Source organism: Cydia fagiglandana, chromosome 7, assembly GCF_963556715.1.
Source record: "Cydia fagiglandana chromosome 7, ilCydFagi1.1, whole genome shotgun sequence".
NCBI lineage: Eukaryota > Metazoa > Arthropoda > Insecta > Lepidoptera > Tortricidae > Cydia > Cydia fagiglandana.
Window position 1 is genome coordinate 3,608,102 of NC_085938.1, and position 14,282 is coordinate 3,622,383.

The 14,282-nt window shown below is 39.4% G+C and overlaps 2 protein-coding genes and 1 long non-coding RNA gene across 3 annotated transcripts in view; 1 reads left to right on the forward strand and 2 right to left on the reverse strand.

Moving 5' to 3' along the window:
- LOC134665746 (uncharacterized) overlaps positions 1 to 14,282 on the reverse strand; it is a 258,405-nt gene that overhangs the window by 104,701 nt on the left and 139,422 nt on the right. The gene's annotated exons all lie outside the window — the stretch shown is intronic.
- On the reverse strand, positions 6,230 to 12,062 carry LOC134665692 (uncharacterized). The gene is made up of 3 exons (XM_063522644.1): positions 11,916 to 12,062; positions 11,448 to 11,582; positions 6,230 to 7,386 (listed from the first exon to the last, which is right to left on the reverse strand). Exons 2-3 carry the CDS (start codon positions 11,550 to 11,552, stop codon positions 6,397 to 6,399), a joined length of 1,095 nt encoding a protein of 364 aa, XP_063378714.1. The 5' UTR covers positions 11,553 to 11,582; positions 11,916 to 12,062; the 3' UTR covers positions 6,230 to 6,396.
- LOC134665733 (uncharacterized) overlaps positions 12,394 to 14,282 on the forward strand; it is a 135,565-nt gene continuing 133,676 nt past the window's right edge. Inside the window, exon 1 of the mRNA XM_063522707.1 lies at positions 12,394 to 13,159. Within this exon, the coding sequence (XP_063378777.1) occupies positions 12,800 to 13,159 (360 nt within the window). The 5' untranslated portion in view covers positions 12,394 to 12,799. The remainder of the gene's footprint in view (positions 13,160 to 14,282) is intronic.

Genomic DNA, 14,282 nt, shown 5'->3' on the forward strand with positions numbered 1-14,282 from the left:
TAGCGCGATTCAGTTTTTACTACTCCTTGGACTGACAAGGCTTCCCATAACTTATGGCTCCTCTACACGATGGGCCAACGCCGGCCACTCCAAGGGACGCATTTATGCGTTAGAGGGATCAAGTGATATTACTATAGTTATAGTTATAGTTAATTTATTTATAAAATAATAATTTTACACGTCACATCATAAAAATATATCACAATTATTAATAGTAAATCACACACATATAAAACAATAATTTTGTGGTACCTACCTATTACTGTCTCATTCTACCGCATGGCTGCGTCCCTTGGAGTGGCCGGCGTTGGCCCATCGTGTTGACGAGCCATTAGGGTGGTATTCCACCTGTCCAATTTCTTGGATAGGTAGGAAATTGGATAAGTGACATACCAGGAGGAGGATGATTGGCGACAAGAAGCTAACGGCTAAGCTTCAGTCTTTGGCCCATCGGCGGAAAGTCGCCAGCCTGTCGGTATTCTACAGGTTGCACTTCGGGGAGTGTGCCCAAGAGCTACACGAGCTTATTCCACCGTCCCCATTCTACCATCGGACTTTTAGACGCACGGCCGGTTTCCATCCTTACTTGGTAGATATTCCACCAATTCGCACGAAGCGCTTTGCTTCTACTTTCCTTATGCGCACTGCCAAGGAATGGAATTCCTTGCCGGCGTCTATATTTCCGTGTTCTTATAACCCGGCAACCTTCAAATCAAGAGTGAACAGGCACCTTCTGGGCGAGCTCGCTCCATCGTAGGCCACGTCTACGCCTCGGCTAGTCTGTGGCCATGAGTAAGCCCATTCATAATAATAAAAAAAAAAAAAACCACCCTTATACAAAAATAGAAGTAGGTAGAAGGAAAGCGTTCTAAAAGTGAAATATTAAATAACCTTAATCAAATTACAATAAAGTATCTTCGGTATCGTCTTGGGTCGTCCCATTCGTTTTTCGTCAAGTTCTTAAATTAGTCCTATTCTGCTTTCGTCACTCATTCTACAATATTCTACATTGAAAGCCACCGACGATTGTGACGAATATAGAATGAGTGACGAAAGCAGAATAGGACTAATTTAAGAACTTGACGAAAAACAAATGGGACGACCCAAGACGATACTGTGTCTTCTTACCCACTCTCTTATTAATGTTATAAAATATGGTGGTATCTAAAGTTAGTAGCTCTTAGCGTAATATTAGTGTTTCGGTGGCAAAAAGTTGGTGAATGGTGATTTTATATTGAAAAACTAGAAAGAAAAGTTACCTACATATTGTAATGTTTTCATGGAGAGAGCCCCCTCGCGCATGAGGGGAGGCCTGTGCTCAGCAGTGGAATGTATATAGGCTGAAATGATGATGATGAAGTACACACATATGATTGTAGAACGCTGCGTAATATGGCTCGCGTAGGTAGTTTATGACTTTCATGAGTAAAAATAACTTCTTTAACGGTTACCACTATTCTACTTAAACCACAACAGAGTCCTAGACATTGAGCGTGCATTATTTAAAACGATAACATATTTCAACCGTTTCAGAGGGCTAACCGCGAATCACGTTTGACGTGTTGCCTCTCTGTCGCACTTGTAAATTCGTACGCATGTGTGACAGGGAGGCAACACGTCGGACGTGGTTCGCGGTAGGCCCCCAGTATCAGCGCTTATTACATCTACACAGTCGCAGGGCCCTTTTTGTAGGTAGGCCGACCGAATTTCCTACTAAATGCGCCCGGCAACCACAGAACTTGAAAAATTTGCCCTTTATCCCGTGCCGTCAACCGTTTAACTGTAATAAGATGGTTGCTCTTTTACCGCCTATCGTGTCAACGCGTCGCTCTCGCATTTCCATACTAGGTAGTTAGAACGTAACAGCTACGAAGTAAAACGATAAAAGCGCGACCATCATAGCCAGGGCCTACCGCACGTTCGACGTGTTTGTTACCTTCCTGTCACACTTACGAACGAATTAACAAGTGCGACAGAGAGGTAACACGTCGACACGTCGCGGTAAGCCCTCAGATGTCATCATCACCAACATTTTTTGCGTCACCATTTGTTACAACTTCGAAGGAATTTCTTCCTTTTATCAAGCAATACTAATTTTAACTATAGAATAGTTTAGATAAGCGAATGAACGAATACTCACATAAGATCAATGTATATGTAGTTAAGTTAATATAGAAAGCGACAGCAATAATTATATTTGTATTTAAAGCTATTGAGGCGTTAAATTTTTAATAGTTGTGCTTGTTCAGTTAAAGGAATTATGCCGATTTTTTTTTATTGTTGTCCCATTTACCTATGTACTTACCGCTAAAAATACAATATCCAAAAATATACATGGGGTTAAATATCCAATTACATAGAGCGATTTGTAAAGTTCAATGGACGGGTATGAGGTTGTTTGTATAATCAAATAAAGTTACTCCATCTAGAGTTTATTACTCCCTGTATGCCATCACGGAATAAAGCCCTTTACAAGAGCTAATACCATGAAAAAAATCTTAATAAAATCATGTTTTGTGAATCAATTTTTAAAGTTATATTTAGTTCTTCTAGACAGCGACCTCTGTGACACTTCAAACATGTGTTTAAATATGCGTCGCTTAACTACAAACTCGGATAAATCCATTCGAGCCTCTCAGCAAATATCTACCCTACCCTACTTAAAACCTTTTCTTAATTGCTACTCAATTTAATAATCAATGAGTAAGACTGACATTCAAGTGTAAGTAAGTATTTATTTTTGAACTGCTGTGAGTCGTAAAGGCATGTGCACACCAGATGCGTGTGCGTAGATACGTGCACGTTTTAATATAAGTACTGAGAGTCTACCGTGACCGTTCGACGTGTTGCCTCTGTCGCACTTGTAAATTCGTACGTAAGTGTGACAGGAGGGCAAAAAATCGAACTTGGTTCACGGTAGGCCCTCTAATCCTTATAAGTGACAGCACACCGCTAGCATGACGTCGTCGTGCACGAATCTAAATTTTAGCGCACATGCACGTCTATACGCACACACAGCCGGTGTGCTTGGCCTTGGATCACAGAATAAATAATAGTACTAGGTACAAAAGACACTCTCTAACAAAACGCGTCTGTTACGATCAGCGCAGATATGGCCGCTAGGTAGCGACAGCACCACGCGCGGCTTACCTATGGCTTTCCCCAAAATTGGGGTTGATGAACGGATGTACTTTTAGCTACCTGTAGCAAAGCGACGAAATCGCGGTGTGAGCCACGCCTGCTTGGGTTCAAAACAGTGATTTAAAATATGAATCAAATTAAAAGTCGGCATGATTCCTAAACTGAACAAGTGCGGTAGACAGTTGTGACTAAGGAAGCTAGTTGTTATCTTAAAATGACAGAGATACTATTTTTCGGAAGCGGGAAAAGACGGGAATTTTCTCAAAATGTTTTTAGTAAAAAACGTTTTTAGAATGTTTCCTAGCAGATCAGTGTTCCCATTGTGTGATATAGGTATTTGAATTAATTAAGTATAATAGTCAGCATGGATTATTAAATAATAAACAGCGAAATTAATTTTGAGTTTTTTTTTAACCTGTATACCTACCATATACATAAACCAATAGGACTAAGGCACATGTGGGGAAGACAAGCATATGAAATGCTGGGAAACACAGTGCAAAAAGTAGCAGTGGACCGACGCCTTTGCATTTTACCGACACCGCACGAACACAGCCACAAACTTTTACACAACTGCTCAAAATATTAAGTGACCATTAATTATACCGTAAGTAACCGGTAAGTACCAAACTACTAACAATTAATGGCGATGTATGCAGTTCGGGTGCTGACACCCCACCTACTAGGGTGGTTCAAAAAACATTTTTTTTTATTTTCCGACGGGGCACCCCCTTATTTTGTTACACTTATTATGCTGGTAAAATACACCAAGTTTCATAATTTTATCTCAACTACAAGGGGGTGCTCAACCACTTTGAAAATTTTGTATGCTGTATGAAAATTGAAAACAAAAAAAAACAAGTATTTATTATTCAGAATTTTATTTAAGTATCTGTTTTCACATTATTTGCACATGTGATTTATAAGTTTTTAAGTAGAAAAACATTTTTAGTTCTAATTTTTATAATTTTTCAAAAGTAAGATTTTTAGAATTTCACCTAAAAAAATCATAAAAAATAGAAATAAAAATGGTTTTTCACCAAATAACTTTTAAATCACACCTTCAAATAATGTGAAAACTACTACTTACATAAAAGTCAAAAAAATAAGAACTTGATTTTTTTGGATTTCATTCATACAACTTGAAAAATTTCAAAGTGTTTGAGCACCCCCTTGTAGTTGAGATAAGATTACAAAACTTGGCATATTTAGTCAACAGAATGACAAGTGTAACAAAATGAGAGGGTGCCGCTTCTTCTAGCTAGAGTTTGATTTTTTTCCATACAAACGTGAACCACCCTATTACCTACTCGTTCAAAAAGACCAGATCACAGACCTCCAACAAGATGGGAGGATGATTTAAAAAGATTGCAGGCCCATTCTGGAGGAGAGAAGCAGCAAATCGGGCTGCTTGGAGATTTGGAGAGTATACCCGGTAGTGGGCGCATACTCGTTGGGAAAGAAGTTGTAAGCTTTAGTGTAGGCACAGAATAAATAATAGTACTAGGTACAGAAGACTCACTCTCTATCAAAACGCTTCTGTCACGATCAGCACCGATATGGCCGCTAGGTGGCGACATCGCCACGGGTAGCTTATGGCAAACCCCAAAATTAGGGTCGAACGGATGTGCTTTTAGCTACCTGTAGCAAAGTGACGAAATCGCGGAGTGAGCCACGCCTGGTGTAGGTTAGAACCATTAAAACCAAATTTTGTGATAATTTACAAACATACATCATTTATTTCGGCACGTTCATATTATTATCTATTAAGGTTTAAAACCGTACACCGTTGACCGTATCATACAGCGAAGACTTATATCACACTTTTTTTTACATCACTTAAACTAGGTTATATACACAAAATAAACTTTTGAATGTAATAAAAACAGTATATCACATCAAATGTATGGTGATTTTAACAGAAAAGATCTTTATAAAGCGCACAAAACGGCCAGTGTAGACGTGCCTTGCGCGCGCCGCCTCGGGAGAGGCACGTCTATACTGGCCATTTTGTGCGCGAGGAAATTGCCTCGCGAGTATGCTTGCTCTGTGTGGACCCGGCTAATCTACTACAGCAACTTGCGAAAAACCTCCTCAGTTAGTTGGTAGACCTTTTCACAACTGCATGGATAACATGTTATATGATCTTATTCTTATTATTTTATTTATTTATTTTATAGAAAATATATGAAGTGAATTGATATCTAGCATCATCATGTATTGTATTTTTTTTTTTCTTTTTATGACTAGACCTTTTAAATGTGTTACACTTTTTGTATTTAAAGTTATCCATATCCAAATCAAAATACTGTCAAGGGTGGTATTCCATGATGGAATTTCCATCTATCCAATATCTTTGTCCAATGTGTATTGCGTTTCACATTTTGCTTAATGAGAGAGTAAGACGCAATGACATTGGACAGGTGGAACGAACTGTAGCAACAAACACGATACATTGATTTTAAAAGGCTTATCGATTACAATATTACAGTTAAATGGTTTTGATATTTGTTACTGTGTGACAAATATGACTTATCATTATCATTATGCTTTATTGTTACCTAAGGTGTCATTCTATGGAACTTGCTAACTATGTAAACAAACCGCCATACTATGAAATATGAAATCTTCATTCGGAGCATTCCGTGAAATTGTCTACCGTTTGTCCCGTACAAACGCGAATTTTCTGAAGATTTGGAGTTATGGGTTTCCTTTTCTATGACAAATGGTCAAAAATATGCACAGAAAAATAATCGCCTGCTTTCAATGCCGAAAAAAAAGTCGCATCAAAGGAAATAAAAAGCGTTTGTACAGTCGACGCCAAAGATATGTTTACACTTTTGCACCTTACTCCTTTGTAATAAGGCGAAAAATGTAAACATATATTTGACGTCGACTGTGGACGGCCCGTGGAATGTTCCATTCAGTGACAGTTTCAATATGGTGGTTTGTTTACATAGTTAGCAAGTTCCATAGACTGACACTATAGTATTTTTCCAATAGTTTGAGCATGGTGACAGCTGTCATCTCAATACATTTTTGTTTTTTAACCGACTTCCAAATCTCAAAGAAGGAGGTTATCAATTCGGTTGTATGTTTTTTTTTTTTTATGTTTGTTACTCCATATCTCCGTCATTACTAGATCGATTTTGAAAAAAATTTTAAGCATATAAATTGTATGAATATGACAGCTGTCACCGTACCCAATCTATGTGAAAAAGATACTTAATCATTGTGAATTATATTCTCCGTAAATTAACTGCTCTTACTCGTATTCACATACTGAAACATTTTCTTTGTTAAATTTATATCATTCAAGTTTTTCCATCCCTCAGTCTCATAAACTTGAGGATTCTCTTTTATAAACTGAAAAACAGTTGTTTGTAGCTTTTCTAAATTATATCTTTCCGATATAAGTGCAATTTCCATGCAGTTGCCGACATTAATTTGTTCAGCAATAGCATATTGTACTAGGAAAAATAGGTTACTTAATTCAAATTTGCCTGCAATATCTAACAAATTAATGCAATCTTGCCTTAATATATCTTTAATAGTACCCGTATATAGGAATTGAAGGAGCAACTCCATATCATTATCGCTTATATCCAAGAACAGTGAGTCCGTGTCATTCTTAACTTTGTTTCTTAATAGCGAACTGTGAGCGGCTAGAATTATCTTATGCACATGATATTGTTTCCGACTAGCCGACTCAATTACAAAGTTAGTTTTCTCCTGCTTCGATAGAAGCTCACCAAAGTCATGATTAAGCTTAATTTGTTTAATGAGATCCATGTTGAACGGGCTGGCGGGATCCGTCTTAATTGCTATAGGAATGCAGAGTATCCTGCCTTCCAGGTTCTTCGGTGTGAAGCAGTAAGTTTTCACAAAGTATTTCTCATCGGGCTGATTCGATTTGAACACTTGCCATTTAAATTCATATGGTAAGTAGGATCGTCCGGGCGAGTTGCCTGTGACCGGTCCGTGGGTGACTTCCGGAGACTTGCTTATGCCAATGCTGAAGCTGCCAACTTTTCTTAGACATACGAACAGGTTGAGAAGACACTTGTTGCCTGGGCAGAAAGAGGTATTAAAATAGAACCACAAATCAGGCTCGTTATCGGTGTAAGTGCCTCCTATGTCGTATTCGCCATACCGTTGAAGTTTGTTGGAGATATCGTAAATGCTCAAGTGTTTCGCGGACGTCGTTTGGCGTTTGTGTAAGGAGGATATGTCTTCATGGTTCACCTGAAATTGAAATAAAAGTGTAAGTAAGGGTACATAGGTAAGTAATAACCATTTTGTAATACAAAAATTAGAATGGAATGGAGACCTTGTTATGGGTCTGGACACCTAGAAGATAAGAACCAATATAGATAGATAAAATCTTTATTGCAAAACATTATTGTGACAAAATAAAATGAACTAATAATAAAAATAAAACTAAAAGTTAGGTCTAAGTACTATACTAAACTAATTATGATATTTCCCCAGCCAAAGGCTTAAACTGTGAGCTGCATGCCTCAAAAATTTATTTTCTAATGTCAAAGATTCATTGATCATATAAAGCGTCATTCTATGGAACTTGCTAACTATGTTTTAAGCAAACTACCTTATTCAAATTGTCTCTGACTGATGAATTTCTGACTGGTGGTTTCGGCCTAGGTGTGCGTAACGATAGAGGCGAGAAATTTTTACACTACTGCGTAGAAAATCAGCTCGCGGTTATAAATACCTGGTTTGAAAATCACCCAAGGAGATTGTATACTTGGACTTCTCCACAGGGGCATAGAAATCAGATTGATTTCATAGCGATAAAATCAAGGTGGCGATCATCAGTCACCAATGCCAAAGCACTCCCTGGTGCTGACTGCGGCAGTGATCACCAACTCCTAATAACTGACTTCAGACTTCGCTTGAAGAGTACTCGGAAGAAACCTCAAAAGACCATGGTATTGACTAAACCAGCTCTAGACCACTTTCACGACGCAATCGACCCTAAGATCAAATCACAGGAATGGGACCCTTTTGACTCCAGTGATGCGGAATGGAATACCCTTAAGAAACTCATTTTGGATACCGCAAAAGAGAGTAGGGATCTGTTCAAAGCCGTGACATGCAAGGAAGAGTGGATTAGCAAAGAATCGTGGGAGTTGATTGAGGAGAGGAGGATGCTAAAGTGTGAGGGACTAAATACTGAACTGAAGATCAGCCGATATAACCAATTGCATGCTGAAGTTCAAAGATCCACACGTAGGGACAGAGACCAACACATCAACAACATCTGCAATGACATCGAGAGGCACGCTGACAAAGCACAAACACGAGACCTATTCTTAAAAGTGAAACAACTGACTGGCACATTCAAACCAAAGAGTTGGATAGTAGACGACAGTAGAGGTAACACCTTGACAGAGCTTGATGAAATTTTAGACAGATGGAGAACCTATTGTTACGAACTGTACCGGGATGAAGAAGGACTTGGTTTGGAAAGAAGATGGGACAACCATATAAGGGAACCAGACTTGTTGCTCTCTGAAGTGCAAGATGCCATCAACAGATTGAAGCATAAGGCTGTGGGCCCTGATGGCGTATCAGCAGCAATGTTACAGCACCTGGGCTACGAGGGAACGAAGGTCATCCATCAAATATGCAATAAGATTTGGAGGACTGGCCAGTGGCCAGATGACTGGACACAGTCCGCTGTTGTACCTCTGCATAAGAAGGGTTCTACAAGGAAATGCGAAAATTACCGAACTTTGTCTCTCATGTCGCATGCAAGCAAGATACTCCTTCGCATTATAAACGCTAGGCTTTCTTCCTTCGTTGATCACCAGATACCGAGCGAACAATCCGGTTTTGTGGCTGGTAAGGGAACTCGCGAGCAAATCCTGAACGTCCGACTTCTCATTGAGAAATGTCGTGAGTTTAACAAGCCGCTGGTATTGTGCTTCATTGATTACGCTAAGGCGTTTGACTGCGTCCAGTGGAGTACGATGTTAGATGTGATGATCGAGATGGGCGTGCCTGAACACCTTACTTTTTTGGTGCAGAATTTGTACCTCGATGGTTCGAGCTTCGTGAAACTGGAAAATGAAAAGTCAAATAATTTCCATACAGAACGAGGCGTTCGTCAAGGCTGCATTCTGTCGCCGAAACTTTTTAATTTGTACGGCGAACATATTATGAGGAAGTCATTGGACGGCTGGAAAGGCGGTATCGTAGTGGGTGGACAGAGGGTCAGCAATCTGAGATACGCAGACGATACGACGATAGTGGCATCGAGCGAAGAGGAGATGGCAACTCTTCTGAAGAAAATTGAGGTTGAGAGTAGTAGGCTTGGTCTTAAGATTAACCATTCCAAAACGAAAGTAATGGTGGTAGACCGAGCCAATCTATCACCGATGCACTCAGTAAATATGAAAAAGTGAGTGAGTTTGTGTATCTCGGGTCGCTGATAACCTGTGACGGTGGCTGCACTGGCGAAATACGCCGCAGATCTGGCATGGCAAAAAGTGCAATGGCGAACCTCGACAAGATATGGAGGAACAGAAGTATTCGTCGTTCAACCAAGGTGCGCTTGACCCGATCTCTGGTATTCTCGATCTTCGTTTACGGTGCCGAGACATGGAGCTTGAAAAGTCGCGACAGGGCAAAAATTGACGCTTTTGAGATGTGGTGTTGGCGAAGGCTCCTACGCATACCCTGGACGGCTATGAGAACCAACAAGTCTATCTTAGAGGAGCTGAAGATCACCACACGGCTCTCTACAAAATGTCAAGAACGCGCGCTCAGCTTCTTTGGTCATATCATGCGGTCTAAAAAGCACGACCTAGAAAGGCAAATTATCTTGGGCCAAATAGAGGGCAAGCGAGCGCGAGGAAAAGCACCCACGAGATGGTCTGATGTTGTGAAGAGAGTGGTTGGCGGCAACATGCAGTGCGTGACCCATATGGCTTATGATCGCACACTGTGGAGACGTAGCATACATGGTCGCGATCCTCAGCAATGAGGGACCGAGGAAGAAGAAGAAGACTGATGAATTTACTCTGACTTTTGTTTACATAGTAAACAGGTTCCATAGAATGACACTTTAAACATAGAAATATATACCTAAGATATTTTGTAAAGCAACAAAATTATAAATCAGTGTTTAGAATTTGACAAAGACAGCCAATGTAGATTGGCAATGGCACTACAAGTCTTCGTTCATTATCGCAGTAACTCTGGTAGTCAAGAGTTGGCCATACAGCACCATATTATTCAGCTATCAAACTTTGTGGGCATGACTTTTTTTTTAATTTTAAACCTTTTATATAATTAATGATTATTTGTAACATTAATGTACTTGAAGGATATAACCATATGGAGACGCCTTGTCAGGGCTAATCTTTACTTTATGGACCGTCGATTTGGAGGGTGTGTTGGGTATGGGGGGGTAGAGGGTGCAAAGGGCTACCCCCCAGTCCAACCCCCATGGAGCGGAACCCCATGGTTATGGAGATATCCATGGTTAAAGTTTGTATGAAATTACTATGAAATAAAGGAGAAATGTCATTCATAGCAGATGTCGATAGGTGCCGTTTTGTGTTAATTTATATTACTTTTTATACCACACCACCATCCTCAAGGTCACCAAAATCTCAAGGTCACGAAATCTTTGGTCACCAGAATCTCAAGGTCACCAAAATCCTTGGTCACCAGAATCTCAAGGTACCCAAAATGTCAAGGTCACTTAAAACCGAATCAGAGCACCCCACTATCCACATGGTCTTGTCTGTCCTACCCCTAAAGAGTAATTCTAAAAACGGAGGCGCGGAAGGCGGAAGGGCTGCTCTTCCGCAGCGCCGGAGCTAACCCAGATCCAACAGCTTCACCGCGCCCCCCCTCACCCCTCACCCCTCCCCCTTCAAATTTTGCTGTAATCCCTTATTTCATAGTAATTCCATACAAACTTTAACCATGGATATCTCCATAACCATGGGGGTTGGACTATGGGGTAGCCCTCTCCCCCCCTCCCCACCCCAAAAATCGATGGTCCATAAAATAAAGATTTACCGGAACGCCTGTTAATCCTCTAAGTCAGCAGTCGGCAACCTTTTAGCAGCCAAGGGCCACATAGCAGTTAACGAAGTGGACGCGTTCCGCACTTTGTTAATATTTATGACTTTATCAGACATTGTCATTTGTCAATATTACATACAAAATAGCCAGGGAGGCTCGCGGGCCGCAAGTAAGAGGATCGCGGGCCGCATGCGGCCCGCGGGCCGCTGGTTGCCGACTGCTGCTCTAAGTTAATGTATATTTACCTCCACACACTGATTGCCAGTGTTCTCAGCTTGAGGAACGGGTGGCTCCCTTCTTTGCATGGGAAGCATTGGATGTCTGTTCTGAAACCCCTCGAAGAATATCATTTTTGACAGAATCTTCTGTTTAGTCTTGGTCTATAAATACAAAATTGAATTTACTGATTATTATGCAGCTAAGACTAAATAAAAATCAATTTTAGAAATATTTATTTTACGTGACCATGATTCGAGTTGGATTTTCCGGGAATGTTTTTGTTGATTGCCAATATGAGTCATTCTGTTGATTGCATCATTTGATTGCAATTTGTAGACTATACAAGTAACAAATGTTGGATGCGTATCTTGTTTTACATCGATTTTATTAACTGTTACTCGTGATCCCGGTCAACAAACGAATATCTTAAGTTTTTCCTTACAAAAAATTCTGATGACAACATTTCAGTCCTTTGTATTCATATGTGTAATTACCTGCAAAATATTTTCAAACGAAGCACTTTAATGCCGCCACTTAACCTGCGGTACTGCTACGTAATTTTAAAATAACTTATAACTTTTCCTTACATTCAAAATAACAAAAATAGACAGGTTTGCCGACATTTACTCACAAATAAAATAATGTTAAAATGACTTATGACGTATAAATGGACACGAAATGACAGTTGACAGCTCCCACTAGGGGTGTCCCTATCTTTGTTTACGATTAATTTACGATTGGGTTACGCATTGTTAACGAATTTTAATTTTACTAAATTGTATGTTTTAATAAATGAAACACACGTGTGTATTTAAATTAAACACGTTACAAATAGTAAACAAACAATCTATAATAGCCTTTTTAGCAATGTATACATGGAAATATTCAAAATTAAAACATTATTGTGAACGCATTCTAAGCAAAGCAAGACAGGATGACCAACATCAAGAAAACTAATAATGAGCGCTGCCAACACTGATATCAGTCATGTGTAGTTGTTGTAGATTATAGTAGGTATCGTTGCTTGCTTGCTTTCTTTACTTTGCACCGCGCGTCGTCTACCAATTGGACTTAAATTGAATGAATATTTATCGCATAACATTAAAGTTAATAATACATAAACTCAGTACATAATAATTAAACGTAAACAACATACAACCGTGCCAATAATACGAGGATGTGTAGAAATATGTGAAAGTGACAGTCGCAACAATCGAGTCAGTTTTTGTGATTATAATGTTATTTCGCACAGTTTCAAGTCCACCAGTTTGTATGTGCTGAAATGTTACATTTGGGAGTTCTTTCGTGTATCGTCGAGGACACCTGATGCGCGATGTTCGAGGCGGGATAGCAAGCGCTTGCACGACCAACATTTATAATGCAACAAGATTGTTTAGCGGACGAGTGCAAGAGTAAAAGTCTGCGGCGGAGGCCCACGAAGGTTCTGAAGATAGCCGAGAGTTTCACGAACTTGGATGAGACTGCGAAGGCGGGCCGTTTCGTGAGGGGGCCTAACTGGCGAAGGCGTCGTGAGGGACTCGACGGGAGGACCAAGTGTTGTGATGATGATTTCTGTGCTAAGGAGTCGAGTGTGAGTGATGACAGTGAGAAGGTGGGCGACCGGAGGGTCACGGGCTCGTCGTGCACGGCCCTCCGGACCGCGGTGGCTGCCCTGTACCCGTTTGACGACTTCATCCTGGAGAAGATTGGCTCTGGATTCTTCTCCGAAGTTTTCAAAGTAAGTAACCTGCTTTTACAGTGCTGGTAAATCATTTGATGAAATCTACATCAAATTGTAGCAATATTGTATGCAACAAGGTCTTATTTTAAGATTTACTGTAGATTTTTACATTCAACCAACTTTTTTTCATTTTCCTCCATTACTGTTGGAAAAATACTAATAAGAAAAAAAAACATTATTTTTTTTTGTGTTTGCAATGGGTATAATTCATAATACTCTAAGAAAACTTAACTGTGGCTTCAATTTTTACAATCATGTTCATATTTATAAACATTCCATTACATGCTTACTTGTTGGTAAATATGGAGTGTGCATCATCTGCCCGAGATATCTTTACAGTATTTGTGGCGGAACATGATTATATACTTATGTGAATAAGTCATACAAATTAGCCTTCGTTGACAAAACAAAATTTCCTTTGCCTTTAAAAATAATTTAACGGTAATTGTTCCTAGTTGTGTTTACCTTGAAGATGCATTTTTATCATTCTTGACTCCCATAAATGACAACAAAATATTGACTTAAGTTTCTCTGTCTTCTGCTATAATTGCTTTAAAATACATTTTAAATGAACTGCACACTTTTTTAAATAATGGTGGTGCTTCCCTAATAAGTATGTGTACACACACATACTGGCTGTAAATTTTTCTATCCAATAAACTTATAAATAAGTATTTTTTATGAGTAAAACTAATGTTTATTTCACTGATATTTTCTCAAGAACAACATCTAAAATAGTAAAAAATACAATACTATTTCTGGTACCATTTTACTATTTCCTATTCTGTAGTGAGTTAAAATTGGTATTAGTCACCATCCTCGGGCTAGTCCCGGCGACCACAATGATTATTCACCCATTCAAGCTTGTGACCTGTGAGTAACAATTATTATCCTTGACAGTGACCGTGACACATTTAATTTATATGTCCTGCCTTTAAAGAGGTTTTGTTACCAAGCCAATACAAAATCGGCAAAATTTTGTATGGATAGTCTTCGAATAGGTACTGTTTGTTAAGTTGTTATTTTAGTTGTATTTATAGCTAATCGGAGTTGAGTCAGACACCACAGTATAGTAAACTGATGTTTTTTTTAAAATAAAAAACAGCAGCAACCATGTTAA

Bases quoted from the DNA above. Each gene is read 5' to 3' on its own strand.
- LOC134665692 (XM_063522644.1), bottom strand. From the start codon at position 11,552: ATGATATTCTTCGAGGGGTTTCAGAACAGACATCCAATGCTTCCCATG. The intron at 7,387-11,447 runs GTAAATATACAT...TTTCAATTTCAG, and splicing joins CTGGCAATCAGTGTGTGGAG to GTGAACCATGAAGACATATC.